The sequence below is a fragment of the Catharus ustulatus genome, chromosome 35, assembly GCF_009819885.2.
Source record: "Catharus ustulatus isolate bCatUst1 chromosome 35, bCatUst1.pri.v2, whole genome shotgun sequence".
Lineage (NCBI taxonomy): Eukaryota > Metazoa > Chordata > Aves > Passeriformes > Turdidae > Catharus > Catharus ustulatus.
This window is the reverse complement of record NC_046255.1, coordinates 113,810-129,767: the sequence shown is the minus strand read 5'-3', so window position 1 is coordinate 129,767 and position 15,958 is coordinate 113,810. Positions and strand designations below refer to the sequence as shown.

General features: G+C 57.3%; 1 protein-coding gene across 1 annotated transcript; it reads right to left on the bottom strand.

The window, feature by feature from the left end:
• Nucleotides 1-163: 163 nt before the first annotated feature.
• Nucleotides 164-15,161, bottom strand: LOC117009694 (uncharacterized serine/threonine-protein kinase SBK3-like; the record flags this gene model as incomplete). Its single annotated transcript, XM_033084012.1, has 7 exons — nucleotides 164-195; nucleotides 1,972-2,328; nucleotides 3,327-3,726; nucleotides 4,649-4,851; nucleotides 6,690-6,906; nucleotides 13,779-13,981; nucleotides 15,059-15,161. Coding segments are annotated over 7 exons (1,515 nt in total), but the record flags the coding sequence as incomplete, so codon positions are not given.
• Between the last annotated feature and the right edge of the window lie 797 nt (nucleotides 15,162-15,958).

The window sequence follows — 15,958 nt, the reverse complement described above, 5'->3', positions numbered from 1 at the left end:
ATAAGAGGAAAAAGGGGAAAAGGAAAAAAGGAAAAAGGGGAAAAAGAAAAAAGGAAAAAAAAAGGAAGAAGGGAAAAAGGGAAAAAAGGGAAAAAAAGGAAAAGGGGAAAAAGGAACGAAGGGCAGAGAAGGAGCCAGGAAAGCTCCAGATTTCTCACCAGACTCAAACTCCAAATCCACAAACGCGAAAAAATCCTGGAAAAGAGCTGGAATCCAGAGGGATGGAAATCCCGACCCTAAATCCCAAAAATCCCCAAAATCCTCCGGGAAATGGTCCAGAAATTCTTCCGGGATAGAGGGAAACTCTCCCGGCCGCAGCCGACGCCCGAACGGGGACTTTGGACCCGGAATCCCGAATTTCCAAAGGTTACAGGGAGGGAAAATGGGAAGGGCTGGAGATTGTGGGGTTTGGGGTTTGGGATTTGGGGTTTGTGGGGTTTGGGTTTGTGGGGTTTGGGATTTGGGGATTTGGGGTTTGTGGAGTTTGTGGGATTGGGGTTGGGTTTGTGGGGTTTGTGGGGATTATGGGGTTTGTGGGATTGGGGTTTGTGAGGTTTGGGGTTTGTGGGGTTTGGGGTTTGTGGAGTTTCTGGGATTGGGGTTTGTGGGGTTTGTGGGGTTTGTGGGATTTGGGATTTGTGGGGTTTCTGGGATTTGTGGGGTTTGATGTTTCTGGGGTTTTTGAGGTTTGGGGATTTGGGGTTTGTGGGATTGGGGTTTGTGGGGTTTGTGGTTTGTGGGGTTTGTGGGGTTTTTGGGATTGGTGTTTGTGGGATTTGGGGTTTGTGGAGTTTGTGGGGTTTGTGGGGTTTGGGGTTTTTTGGGTTTGGGTTTTGTGGGATTTGAGGTTTGTGGGGTTTGTGGGATTTGCGGTTTGTGGGGTTTGTGGGGTTTGTGGGATTGGGGTTTGTGGGATTGGTGTTTGTGGGGTTTGTGGGATGTGAGATTTGGGATTTGGGGTTTGGGGGTTTGTGGGGTTTGGGGATTTGGGGTTTGTGGGGTTTGGGGTTTGTGAGGTTTGTGGGATTGGTGTTTGTGGGGTTTGTGGGATGTGAGATTTGGGATTTGGGGTTTGTGGGGTTTGTGGGGTTTGTGGGGTTTAGAGTTTGTGGGATTGGGGTTTGTGGGATTGGTATTTGGGGTTTGTGGGATGTGGGATTTGGGGTTTGTGGGGTTTGTGAGATTGGGATTTGTGAGATTTGGGGTTTGTGGGATTTGGGGTTTGTGGGGTTTGTAGGGTTTGTGGGATTGGGGTTTGGGGATTTGGGGTTTGTGGGGTTTGGGATTTGTGGGTTTGTGGGATTTGGGTTTGTGGGATTGGGGTTTGGGGGTTTGGGGTTTGTGGGGTTTGAGGTTTGTCGGATTGGGATTTGCAGGGTTTGTGAAATTTGCCTTAAAAATCCTCCTGGTTTCTCCCCCCCATTTTCTTGCCGTTTTCCCCTTTTTCCTCCCTTTTCCCTCAATTTTCCCATTTCCCCCCGTTTTCCCCCTTTTCCCATTCGCCTCCATTTTTCCTCAAATTTTTGTTTTTTCCCCCACCAATTTCCACCTTTCCCCCTCTTTCCCCATTTCTCCAAATTTTCCTGTTTTCCCCAATTTTCCCACTTGTTTTTCCCCATTTCATTCCCTCTTTCCCATTTCCCCCCATTTTCCACTTTTTATCCCCAATGTTCCTTTTTTCCCCCCCAATTGCCTATTTTCCCAATTTTTTCCAATTTTCCCCCATTTTCCCCAATTTCTCCCATTTTTTCCCCATTTTTTCCAATTTTTCCCCAATTTCCCATTTTTTCCCCATTTTTATCCCAATGTCCCATTTTCCTCCTTCTCCCATTTTCCCCAATTTTTCTCCAATTTTTCTCCAATTTTTTCCCCAATTTTTCCCATTTTCCCAATTCCCGTCCTCAATTTTCCCGCCCCTCCCCCACCCCACCAGACCAAAAAAGAAAACTCCCCAAAAAAGAAAAAAAATGCCGGGAATTTTATTGATTGAGGATCCCCAGGTGGGCACAGGTGACCCCTCCAGGTGTGACCAACACCTGTCCAGGTGTTCTTGGTCCATCCCAGGTGTGTCCAACACCTGTCCAGGTGTTCTTGGTTCCCTCCAGATGTATCCAACACCTGTCCAGGTGTTCTTGACCCATCCCAGGTGTGTCCAGCACCTGTCCAGGTGCTTCCAGCTCGTTCCAGATGTTCCCAGTCCATCTCCAGGTGTTTCCCTCACCTGTCCAGGTGTTTCTCTCCCGTTCCCAGGTGTTTCTATCCCATCTCCAGGTGTTTCCATCTCACCTGTCCAGGTGCTCCTATCCCACCTCCAGGTGTTTCCCTCACCTGTCCAGGTGTCTCTATCTCACCTCCAGGTGTTTGTATCCAACCTCCAGGTGTTTCCCTCACCTGTCCAGGTGTTCCCACCTCACTGCTGGGGAACCTGGAGTCACCTGTGGGGCTCACCTGGCCACTCCCCCTCTCTCACACCTGAGGGGGATCCCTGACTTCTCTCACCCCCTCACCTCAGAGCTCACCTGGCTGACCTCACCTGCAGAGCTCACCGGCTCCCCCTCACCTGCAGAGCTCACCTGTCCCTCCTCATTTACAGAGCTCACCTGGCTGACCTCACCTGCAGAGCTCACTTGTTCCCCCTCACCTACAGAACTGACCTCACCTGCCAAGCTCACCTGTTCCCCCTCATCTACAGAGCTCACCTGGCTGACCTCAGCTGCAGAACTCACCTGTTCCCCCTCACCTGCCAAGCTCACCTGTTCCCCTCACCTGCAGAGTTCACCTGTTCCTCCTCATCTACAGAACTCACCTGTTCCTCCGCACCTGCAGAGCTCACCTGTTCCTCCTCACCTGCAGAGCTCACCTGGCCACTCCCACCTGCAGAACTCACCTGTTCCCCCTCACCTGCAGAACTCACTTGTCCCCCCTCACCTGAAGATCTCACCTGGCTGACCTCACCTGCAGAACCCACCTGGCTGACCTCACCTGCCAAGCTCACCTGCTCCTCTTCACCTACTGAACTCACCTCTCCCTCCTCACCTGCAAAGCTCACCTGTCCTCCTCACCCGCAGAGCTCACCTGGCCGCTCCCACTCTCACCTGAGGACGACCCCTGCCCGCTCCCCGCTTCCCCCGCCGCACTCACCTGCTCCCCCTCACCTGCAGAACTCACCTGTCCCCCCTCACCTGCCCACTGCCCACCCAGGTACCTGAGCACCTCCCCGGGCGGACACCTCCGCCCAGGTAAGGGGTGCAACAACCCCCTCAACATCCTCAGCGCCGCCTCCCCCAACCCCCTCCAGGTGCGCGGCGGCCTGGGCGGGGCCTCACCTGCGCAGGTGCGGCCGTGCCAGGTGCGGAAGCGGCGGAAGGCGGGGTCGGAGCGCGCAGGTGAGCTCCAGGGGAAGCGGCCGGTGAGCAGCGCGAAGAGCAGCACGCCGAACGCCCAGGTGTCCAGCGCGGGCTCCAGCCGCAGCCGCGCCTCACCTGCGCGCAGGTGCCACAGCTCAGGTGCGGCGTAAGGGGCGGGGCTGCGCGCCGGCCGCACCTGCCAGCCCAGCACGCGCGTCAGGCCGAAGTCGCCGAGCTTGACCAGGTGACACTCGCGGTCGAAGGCCAGGACGTTGTCCAGCTTCAGGTCGCGGTGCACCAGGGCGTGGCCGTGCAGGTAAGACAGGGCGGACGATACCTGGGCGGCGCAGCGCTTCACCTGCGGCTCCGGGAGACCCACCTGGGGATGGGGGACACACCTGGGGTCACCTGGGATCACCTGGGGTCACCTGTGATTCACCTGCGGCTCTGGGAGACCCACCTGGGGATGGGGACACACCTGGGGTCACCTGGGGGTGGGACACACCTGGGGTCACCTGGGGTCACCTGGGGAGAGGTAACACACCTGGGGTCGCACCTGGGACAGGTAACACACCTGAGGTCACCTGAGGTCACAACTGGGGACAGGTAACACACCTGGGGATGGGACACACCTGGGGTCACACCTGGGGGCAGGTAACACACCTGGGGTCACCTGTGATTCACCTGCGGCTCCCGGAGACCCAGCTGGGGATGGGGGACACACCTGGGGTCACCTGGGATCACCTGGGGTCACCTGGGGACAGGTAACACACCTGGGGTTACCTGGGGATGGGACACACCTGGGGTCACACCTGGGGTCACACCTGGGGACAGGTAACACACCTGGGGTCACCTGGGGACAGGTAACACACCTGGGGTCACACCTGGGGATGGGACACACCTGAGGTCACACCTGGGGACAGGTAACACACCTGGGGTCACCTGAGGTCACACCTGGGGACAGGTAACACACCTGGGGTCACACCTGGAGATGGGACACACCTGGGGGCAGGTAACACACCTGGGGTCACACCTGGAGGCACCTGGGGACACTCAGCACTGTCACCCCACCATTGCGGTCACCTGAGAGGTCACCTGGGCACACCTGTACACACTTGTGCACACCTGTCCCTCAGCTGTCCCCACACATGTCTCACACCTGTCCTCACCTGTCCCATCTGTCCCATCTGTCCCTCACCTGTCCCTCACCTGTCTCACACCTGTCCTCACCTGTCCCATCTGTCCCACCTGTCCCTCACCTGTCCCACACTTGTTCTCACCTGTCCCCACCTGTGACTCACCCCAGGTGTGAGGAGGCCGCACAGGTCCCCGGCAGGTGCGAGCTCCTGGGCGAAGCCGAACTCCGTGGGGGTCTCGAAGGCGAGCGGCAGCACCTGGACACAGGTGAGCGCCCCCCGCAGGCACAGGTGAGTGCAGAACTCCCGCAGGAAGCCGCACCTGGCCGTGCGCTCCTTGGACAGCAGCTTCAGCGCCACCCGCGCACCTGAGACAGGTAAAGCACACCTGAGACAGGGAACAGCGCACCTGAGACAGGTAAAGCACACCTGAGACAGATAACAGCGCACCTGAGACAGGTAACAGCACACCTGAGACAGGTAACAGCGCACCTGAGACAGGTAAAGCACACCTGAGACAGGTAACAGCGCATGTGGGTCAGGGACAGACACACCTGGGACAGGGAACAGCACACCTGAGACAGGTAACAGCGCACCTGAGACAGGGAACAGTGCACCTGAGACAGGGACAGACACACCTGGGACAGGTAACACACCTGGGACAGGTAACACACCTGAGACAGGTAAAAGCACACCTGCACAGGTAACAGTGCACCTGAGACAGGTAACAGTGCACCTGGGTCAGGGACAGACACACCTGGGACAGGGAACAGCACACCTGAGAGCAGGCAACAGCGTACCTGAGACAGGTAACAGCGCACCTGAGACAGGTAACAGCACACCTGGGACAGGGACAGAGACACCTGGGACAGGTAACAGAGCACCTGGGACAGGTAACACACCTGGAACAGGTAACACACCTGGGACAGGTAACAACACCTGTGTCAGGGACAGACACACCTGGGTCAGCTGGGAGAGGGAACACACCTAGGTCAGGGACAGAAACACCTGCACAGGTAACACACCTGGATCAGATGGGACAGGGAATGTACCTGGGGACAGGTAACACACCTGGAGACAGGAAACACCTGGGAACAGGGACAGGTAACACACCTGGGTCAGGCAATGCATCTGGGGACAGAGACAGACACACCTGGGACAGGTAACACACCTGGGACAGGGACTGACACACCTGGGTCAGGTAATGCATCTGGGGACAGAGTCAAACACACCTGGGACAGGTAACACACCTGGGACAGGGACTGACACACCTGGGACACACCGAGGGAGAGTGACACACCTGGGGAAAGGTTACACACCTGGGCACACCTAGGGGAGAATGACCCTGGTGACCCCCAGGTGTGTCTGTGGATGGCCACAGGTGTACCCAGGTGTGCCTGTGGATATCCCCAGGTGTGCCCAGGTGTGTCTGTGGATATTCCCAGGTGTGCCCAGGTGCCCCCAGGTGTGCTGTAGCTGTACCCAGGCGTGCCCAGGTGTGCCCAGGTGTGCCCAGGTGTATCCTAGGTGTGTCTGTGGCTATTCCCAGGTGTGCCCAGGTGTGCCCAGGTGTATCCCAGGTGTGTCTGTGGATATTCCCAGGTGTGCCCAGGTGTGCCCAGGTGCGCTGTAGCTGTACCCAGGTGTGCCCAGGTGTGTCCAGGTGTATCCCAGGTGTGTCTGTGGATATTCCCAGGTGTGCCCAGGTTTGCCCAGGTGTGTCCAGGTGTGTCTGTGGATATTCCCAGGTGTGCCCAGGTGTGTCTGTGATGTCCCAGGTGTGACCAGGTTTGCCCAGGTGTGTCCAGGTGTGTCTGTGGATATTCCCAGGGGTGCCCAGGTGTGTCCAGGTGTGTCTGTGATGTCCCCAGGTGTGACCAGGTTTGCCCAGGTGTGTCCAGGTGTGTCTGTGGCTATTCCCAGGTGTGCCCAGGTGTGTCCAGGTGTGTCCAGGTGGAGCTCAGGTGTGTCTGTGGCTATTCCCAGGTGTGCCCAGGTGTGCCCAGGTGTGTCCAGGTGGAGCTCAGGTGTGTCTGTGGCTATTCCCAGGTGTGCCCAGGTGTGTCCAGGTGTCCCCAGGTGTGTCTGTGGATATTCCCAGGTGTCCCCAGGTGTGCTGTACCTGTACCCAGGGGTCCCCAGGTGCCCCCAGGTGTGTCTGTGGATATTCCCAGGTGCTCCCAGGTGCCCCCAGGTGCGCTCTCACCTCCATCCCGGGGCTCGGCCAGCAGCACCCGGCCGTAGGAGCCGCTGCCCAGTTCTCCCAGTACGGCCCAGTCCTGCTCCAGTTCCCGCTGGGGCAGCTCCCGCGCCGTGCGCGCCATCAGCGCCTGCAGGAGGCGCTCCTGAGCCTCTGCCACCTGCTCCTCATCCTCATCTTCATCTTCATCATCCTCGGGGGCCTCCAGGGGAGCCTCCATGGCCTGCAAACCAGTACAGACCAGTACGGACCAGTATGGACCAGTATGGACCAGTATAACCCAATATGGATCAGTATATCCCAGTATATTCCAGTATAACCCAGTCCAGCTCCATCGCCATCTTCATCCCCCTTGGGGGCCTCCAGGGGAGCCTCCATGGCCTGGAAACCAGTATGGACCAGTATAGACCAGTATAACCCAGTATGGATCAGTATAACCTAGTATAACCCAGTATAGACCAGTATAAACCAGCCCAGTTCCATTGTCATCTTCATCCCCCTCGGGGGCCTCCAGGGAAGCCTCCATGGCCTGCAAACCAGTATGGACCAGTATAGACCAGTATAAACCAGTATGGACCAGTATAACCTAGTATAACCCAGTATGGACCAGTATAACCCAGTATAACCCAGTATAACCCAGTATGGACCAGTATGGACCAGTATAGACCACTATGGACCAGTAAAACCCAGCTCAGTTTCATCACCTTCATCCTCAGGGGCCTCCACAGGAGCCTGCATGGCCTGCACCAGTATGGACCAGTATAACCCAGTATGGACCAGTACAGACCATTATAACCCAATGTAACCCAGCCCAGTTCCATCATCATCTTCATTCTCAGGGGTCTCTGAGGGAACCTGAATGGCCTGCACCAGTACGGACCAGTACGGACCAGTATAACCCAGTATGGACCAGTATAACCCAGTATGGACCAGTATGGACCAGTATAACGCAGTATATTCCAGTACGGACCAGTATAACCCAGTATATTCCAGTACAGACCAGTATAGCCCAGTATATTCCAGTACAGACCAGTATAACCAGTACGGACCACTATAAACCAGTATGCACCAGTATGGATCAGTATGGACCAGTAGTGACCAGTATGGATCAGTATAAACCAGTATAAACCAGTATATTCCAGTATAACCCAGCCCAGTTCCATCACCTTCATCCTCACAGGCCTCTGATGGAGCCTGAACGGCCTGCACCAGTATGGACCAGTATAAATTGCTATGGACCAGTATGGACCAGTACAGAACAGTATAACCCAGTATGGACCAGTATAAATAGCTATGAACCAGTATGGACCAGTACAGACCAGTATAACACAGTATGGACCAGTATGGACCAGTATGGACCAGTATAACCCAGTAGTGACCAGTACGGACCAGTATAACCCAATATATTCCAGTATGGACCAGTATAACCCAGTATAACCCAGTATGGATCAGTATAACCCAATAGGTTCCAGTATGGACCAGTATAAACCAGTATGGACCAGTATGGATCAGTATAACCCAGTATATTCCAGTACAGACCAGTATGGACCAGTATAAACCAGTAGTGACCAGTCTGGATCAGTATAACCCAGTACATTCCCGTGAGGATCAGTATGGACCAGTACAGACCAGTATAAACCAGTAAAACCCAGTCCCGTTGTCCCCTCCCCCCCAGTGCCACCAGTGTCACCAGTGCCACCTGTCCCAGTGTCCCCTCCCCCCAGTGCCACCTGTTCCCGTGTCACCAATGTCCCCTCCCCCCCACTACCACCAGTGCCACCAGTGCCACCTGTCACCGTGCCCCCGTGCCCCCAATGGCTCCCAGTGTCCCCTCCCCCGCTCCCCCCGGTGCCACCTGGCCCCAATGTCCCCTCCCCCCCGGTGCCACCTGTCACCGTGCCCCCAGTGCCACCAGTCCCGTGTCCCCAATGTCCCCTCCCCCCGGTGCCACCTGTCACCGTGACCCCCGTGCCCCAGTGTCCCCTCCCCCATCCCCCCCGGTGCCACCTGTCCCCAATGTCCCCTCCCCCCCAGTGCCACCTGTCACCGCGCCCCCAGTGCCCCCAGTGCCACCAGTGTCCCCTCCCCACCCCGGTGCCAGCAGTGCCACCTGTCCCGGTGTCCCCAGCTGTCCCTGGGGGTGGCCCAGGTGTCTCCATGGGGGGCCGGGTGTCCCCAAGGGTCCCCAAGAGGGGTCCAGGTGTCCCCAAGGGTCCCCAAGGGTCCCCAGCTGTCCCCAAGAGGGGTGCCCCAAGGGTGGCCCTGAATGTCCCCAAGTGTCCCCACGGGTGCCCCAAGGTGGCCCTGCTGTCCCCCAGGGTCCCCAGCTGTCCCAGGCTGACCCCAGCTGTCCCCAGGGTCCCCAAGGGTCCCACAGCTGTCCCCAAGAGGGGCTCAGATGCTTCCAAGTGTTCCAAAGTGTCCCCAGGCTGTCCCCAGCTGTCCCCAGGGGTCCCCCAGCTGTCCTCAAGGGTCCTCAAGGGTCTCCCAGCTGTCCCCAAGTTGTCCCCAGGGTCCCCCAGCTGTCCCCAGGTGTCTCACCTGTGTGCCGGCCGCTGTCGCTGTCGCTGTCGCTGTCCCAGGTGTCCGCAGTGTCCCCCCCGTGTCCCCGCTGTCCCCGTGTCCCCCCTGGTGGCCCCCGGCTGTGACTCAGAGTTTCCCGTGGCCCCGCCGGGCTCTGTCACCTGCGCGGTGACACCGCGGGACACCGCGGGGACGGGGGGGGGGGACACGGCCAAAGATGGGCACGGGGACAGGGGGGGACACGGGGGGGTCAAATGGACAAGGAGGGGACGGGGGGGGGACACGGGGGGGACACGGGGGGTCAAATGGACAAGGAGGGGACAGAGGGACACGGGGGGGGGACACAGAGGGGGATAGAAGAGGTGGGGGGAGACTGGGAGAGAACGGGGGGGACTGGGATGAACTGGGAGGGAGTCTGGGAACACTGGGATATACTGGAAGGGGAGTTGGGGGCACTGGGATATACTGGGATATACTGGGATATACTGGGATATACTGGGATATACTGGGAGAACATCCCTGGGGGTGCATGTAGCTGTACTGGACCATACTGGGACCATACTGGGAATCATTGGGGCCATACTGGGCCATCCAGTTTATCCCAGTTTATGCCAGTCCCTCTCAGTTCCCCCCAGTCCCTCCAAGTTTATCCCAGTCCCTCCCAGTTCCCCTCCCAGTTTATCCCATCCCTCCCAGTTTATCCCAGTCCCTCCCAGTTCCCCTCCCCCCGCCCCTCCCCCCCCGCACCTGCTCCCGCACCTGTCGCGCTCGCTGCCCCTCCCCGGTAATTAATGCCCAACACTAATTAACCCCTGCGGGCAGCGTCTCATCCCCGCTTATTAATTATCCCCGGGTAATTAATCATTCCTCAGGATAATTAATCACTGCTGGGTAATTAATCATTGCCAGGTAATTAATCATTCCTCAGGGTAATCAATCATTCCTGGTAATTAATAATGTCCGGTAATTAATCATTGCCAGGTAATTAACCATTACCGGGTAATTAATCACTCCCAGGGTAATTAATCACTCCCAGCGTAATTAATCCTTGCTGGGTAATTAATCACGTCCGGTAATTAATCATTTCAGGTAATTAATCATTTCCGGTAATTAATCATTGTCGGGTAATTAATCACTGCCGCTAATTAACCCCTGAAGGCAGCTCCTCATCCCTGGTAATTAATCATTGCCGGCTAATTAATCATTGCCGGGTAATTAATCATTCCTCGCTAATTAATAATTCCTGGTCATTAATCATTCCCGCTAATAAATAATTCCCCGTTAATTAATCATTCCCCATGGTTATTACACATTCTCGCTAATTAATAATCCCCTCCCGATAATTAAAACATCCCCGCTAATTAATAATCGCCTCCCGGTAATTTAAACGCTCCCGAGTAATTAATCACAGCTTCGGTAATTAATCATTCCCACTAATTAAATATTCCCTGTAACTAATCATTCCACAGGGTAATTAATCACTCCCAGGGTAATTAATCATTCCCAGGGTCATTAATCACTCCCAGGGTAATTAATCATTCCCGGTTATCAATCCCGTAATTAATCACTGCCGGTAATTAATCACTCCCAGTAATTAATCACTCCTCAGGGTAATGAATCACTCCCGGTAATCAATCCCCGTAATTAATCACCGCTAATTAGTGCAGGCACAGGTGGCTGGGGGGGGCGGAATTCCTCCCAGGGCACAGCTGGGAGCGGGCCCGGCTCCCAGTACGGACCAGTTCAAACCAGTTCAGACCAGTACAGAACAGTACAGACCAGTTCAAACCAGTTCAAACCAGTACAAACCACCTCAGACCACTTCAGCCCAGTGCTCCCAGTTTAAACCAGTTCAGACCCAATTTTCCCCAATTTTCCACATTTTATCCCAATTTCCCATTTCCCCCCAATTTTCCCCCAATTTTTTCCCAATTTTTTCCCATTTCCCCCAATTTTTCCCCAATTTTCCCTCCTCTCCCCCACCCTGCCAGACTCAAAATAAAAAAAAAAACAAAAAAAAAAGAAAAAAAATGCCGGGAATTTTTTGGATTTGGGATCCCCAGGTGGGCACAGGTGACCCCTCCAGGTGGGTCCAACACCTGTCCAGGTGTTCATGGCTCCATCCAGGTGTGTCCAACACCTGTCCAGGTGTTCTTGGCTCCCTCCAGGTGTGTCCAGCTCCTGTCCAGGTGCTTCCAGCTCATTCCAGATGTTCCCAGTCCATCTCCAGGTGTTTCCCTCACCTGTCCAGGTGTTTCTCTCCCGTTCCCAGGTGTTTCTATCCCATCTCCAGGTGTTTCCATCTCACCTGTCCAGGTGTTCCTATCCCACCTCCAGGTGTTTCCCTCACCTGTCCAGGTGTCTCTATCTCACCTCCAGGTGTTTGTATCCAACCTCCAGGTGTTTCCCTCACCTGTCCAGGTGTTCCCCACCTCACTGCTGGGGAACCTGGAGTCACCTGTGGGGCTCACCTGGCCACTCCCGCTCTCACCTGTGGGGGATCCCTGACTTCTCACCCCTCACCTGCAGGGCTCTCACCTGCAGAGCTCACCTGGCTGACCTCACCTACAGAACTCACCTGTCCCCCCTCATCTGCAGAGCTCACCTGGCTGATCTCACCTGCAGAGCTCACCTGGCTGACCTCACCTGCAGAGCTCACCTGTCCCTCCTCATTTACAGAGCTCACCTGTCTGACCTCACTGCAGAGCTCACTTGTTCCCCCTCACCTACAGAACTGACCTCTCCTGCCAAGCTCATCTGTTCCCCCTCACCTGCAGAGTTCACCTGTTCCTCCTCATCTACAGAACTCACCTGTTCCTCCTCACCTGCAGAGCTCACCTGTTCCCCCTCACCTGCAGAGCTCACCTGTTCCTCCTCTACAGAACTCACCTGTCCCTCCTCACCTGCAGAGCTCACCTGGTTGATCTCTCCTGCAAAGCTCACCTCTCCCTCCTCACCTGCCAAGCTCACCTGTTCCCCCTCATCTGCAGAGCTCACCTCTCCCTCCTCACCTGCAGAGCTCACCTGGCCACTCCCACTCTCACCTGAGGACGACCCCTGCCCACTCCCACCTTCCCCCGCCACACTCACCTGCCCCCCTCACCTCCAGAGTTCACCTGCCCCCCCTCACCTGCCCACTGCCCACCCAGGTACCTGAGCACCTCCCCGGGCGGACACCTCCGCCCAGGTAAGGGGTGCAACAACCCCCTCAACATCCTCAGCGCCGCCTCCCCCAACCCCCTCCAGGTGCGCGGCGGCCTGGGCGGGGCCTCACCTGCGCAGGTGCGGCCGTGCCAGGTGCGGAAGCGGCGGAAGGCGGGGTCGGAGCGCGCAGGTGAGCTCCAGGGGAAGCGGCCGGTGAGCAGCGCGAAGAGCAGCACGCCGAACGCCCAGGTGTCCAGCGCGGGCTCCAGCCGCAGCCGCGCCTCACCTGCGCGCAGGTGCCACAGCTCAGGTGCGGCGTAAGGGGCGGGGCTGCGCGCCGGCCGCACCTGCCAGCCCAGCACGCGCGTCAGGCCGAAGTCGCCGAGCTTGACCAGGTGACACTCGCGGTCGAAGGCCAGGACGTTGTCCAGCTTCAGGTCGCGGTGCACCAGGGCGTGGCCGTGCAGGTAAGACAGGGCGGACGATACCTGGGCGGCGCAGCGCTTCACCTGCGGCTCCGGGAGACCCCTGGGGATGGGGGACACACCTGGGGTCACCTGGGGTCACACCTGGGGACAGGTAACACACCTGGGGTCACACCTGGGGTCACACCTGGGGACAGGTAACACACCTGGGGTCACACCTGGGGTCACACCTGGGGTCACATCTGGGGACAGGTAACACACCTGGGGATGGGACACACCTGGGGTCACACCTGGGGACAGGTAACACACCTGGGGTCACCTGTGATTCACCTGCGGCTCCAGGAGACCCAGCTGGGGATGGGAAATACACCTGGGGTCACCTGGGATCACCTGGGGACAGGTAACACACCTGGGATCACCTGGGGGCTCCTGGGTCACACCTGGGGACAGGTAACACACCTGGGGTCACACCTGGGGTCTCTGTGAGGGACAGTGATTCACCTGCGGCACCAGGAGACACACCTGGGGACAGGTAACACACCTGGGGGCAGGTAACACACCCGGGGTCACACCTGGGGGCACCTGGGGACACTCAGCACTGTCACCCCACCAGTGCTGTCACCTGAGAGGTCACCTGGGCACACCGGCACACACTTGTACACACCTGTCCCACTCACCTGTGACTCATCTGTCTGACACCTGTCCACACCTGTCCCTCACCTGTACACACTTGTGCACACCTGTCCCTCAGCTGTCTCATCTGCCCCTCACCTGTCCCCACACCTGTCTCACACCTGTTCTCACCTGTCGCACCTGTCCCACCTGTCCCCACCTGTCCCACACTCGTTCTCACCTGTCCCCCACCACTGTCCCACCTGTCCCTCACCTGTCCCACCTGTCGCACACCTCTCCCACACCTGGCCCCACCTGTCCCTCACCTGTCTCACACCTGTCCCCACACCTGTCTCACACCTGTCCCCACCTGTCCCCACCTGTGACTCACCCCAGGTGTGAGGAGGCCGCACAGGTCCCCGGCAGGTGCGAGCTCCTGGGCAAAGCCGAACTCCGTGGGGGTCTCGAAGGCGAGTGGCAGCACCTGGACACAGGTGAGCCCCCCCCGCAGGCACAGGTGAGTGCAGAACTCCCGCAGGAAGCCGCACCTGGCCGTGCGCTCCTTGGACAGCAGCTTCAGCGCCACGCGCGCACCTGAGACAGGTAAAGCACACCTGAGACAGGTAAAGCACACCTGAGACAGGTAACAGCGCACCTGGGTCAGGGACAGACACACCTGGGACAGGTAACACACCCGGGTGAGGGACAGACACACCTGGGACAGGTAACAGCGCACCTGGGACAGGGAACACACCGGGGACAGGGACAGACACACCTGAGACAGGGACAGGCACACCTGCACAGGTAACAGCACACCTGGGTCAGCTGGGACAGGGAACACACCTGGGACAGGTAATGCATCTGGGGACAGAGACAGAGACACCTGGACAGGTAACACACCTGGATCAGATGGGACAAGGAACACACCTGGGACAGGTAACAGCACACCTGGGACAGGTAACACACCTGGGTCAGCTGGGACAGGGAATGCACCTGGGGACATGTAACACACCTGGAGACAGGAAACACCTGGGAACAGGGACAGGTAACACACCTGGTGAGGTAATGCATCTGGGGACAGAGACAGACACACCTGGGACAGGTACACACCTGGAGACAGGGACTGACACACCTGGGACACCTGAGGGAGAGTGACACACCTGGGGAAAGGTTACACACCTGGGCACACCTAGGGGAGAATGACCCTGGTGACCCTCAGGTGTGTCTCTGATGTCCCCAGGTGTGCCCAGGTGTGTCCAGGTGTGATACACCTGTACCCAGGTGTGCCAAGGTGTGTCTGTGGCTATTCTCAGGTGTGCCCAGGTGCCCCCAGGTGTGCTGTACCTGTACCCAGTGTGCCCAGGTGTGCCCAGGTGTCCAGATGGAGCTCAGGTGTGCCTGTGGATATTCCCAGGTGTGCCCAGTTGTGCCCAGGTGTGTCTGTGATGTCCCCAGGTATGCCCAGTGTGCCCACGTGTGTCCAGGTGTGTCCCAGGTGTGTCTGTGGATATTCCCAGGCGTACCCAGGTGTGCTCAGTGTGCCCAGGTCTGTCTGTGATGTCCCCAGGTGTGCCCAGGTGTGTCCAGGTGTATCCCAGGTGTGTCTGTGGATATTCCCAGGTGCCCCCAGGTGTCCCAGGTGCTCCCAGGTGCCTCCAGGTGCGCTCTCACCTCCGTCCCGGGGCTCGGCCAGCAGCACCCGGCCGTAGGAGCCGCTGCCCAGTTCTCCCAGTACGGCCCAGTCCTGCTCCAGTTCCCGCTGGGGCAGCTCCCCGCGCCGTGCGCGCCATCAGCGCCTGCAGGAGGCGCTCCTGAGCTCTGCCACCTGCTCCTCATCCTCATCTTCATCTTCATCATCCTCGGGGGCCTCCAGGGGAGCCTCCATGGCCTGCAACCAGTACGGACCAGTATGGACCAGCATGGACCAGTATGGATCAGTATAACCCAGTATGGATCAGTATAACCCAGTATATTCCAGTATAACCCAGTATAACCCAGTATATTCCAGTATATTCCAGTATAACCCAGCCGAGTTCAATCTTCATCCTCCTCATCCTCGGGGGCCTCCAGGGAGCCCCATGGCCTGCAAACCAGTATGGACCAGTATGGACCAGTATGGACCAGTATGGACCAGTATAACCCAGTATAGACCAGTATGGACCAGTATAACCAGTATGGACCAGTGTAACCCAGTATATTCTAGTACAGACCAGTATAACCAGTATGGACCACTATAAACAAGTATGGACCAGTATGGATCAGTACGGACCAGTAGTGACCAGTATGGATCAGTATAACCCAGTATATTCCAGTACAGACCAGTATGGACCAGTATAACCCAGTATAACCCAGTATAACCCAGTATAACCCAGCCCAGTTCCATCACCTTCATCCTCAGGGGCCTCTGATGGAGCCTGATGATGGCCTGCACCAGTATGGACCAGTATGGACCAGTATAAATTGCTATGGACCAGGATGGACCAGTACAGACCAGTATAACCCAGTAGTGACCAGTACGGACCTGTATAACCCAGTATATTCCAGTGAGGACCAGTATGGACCAGTATAACC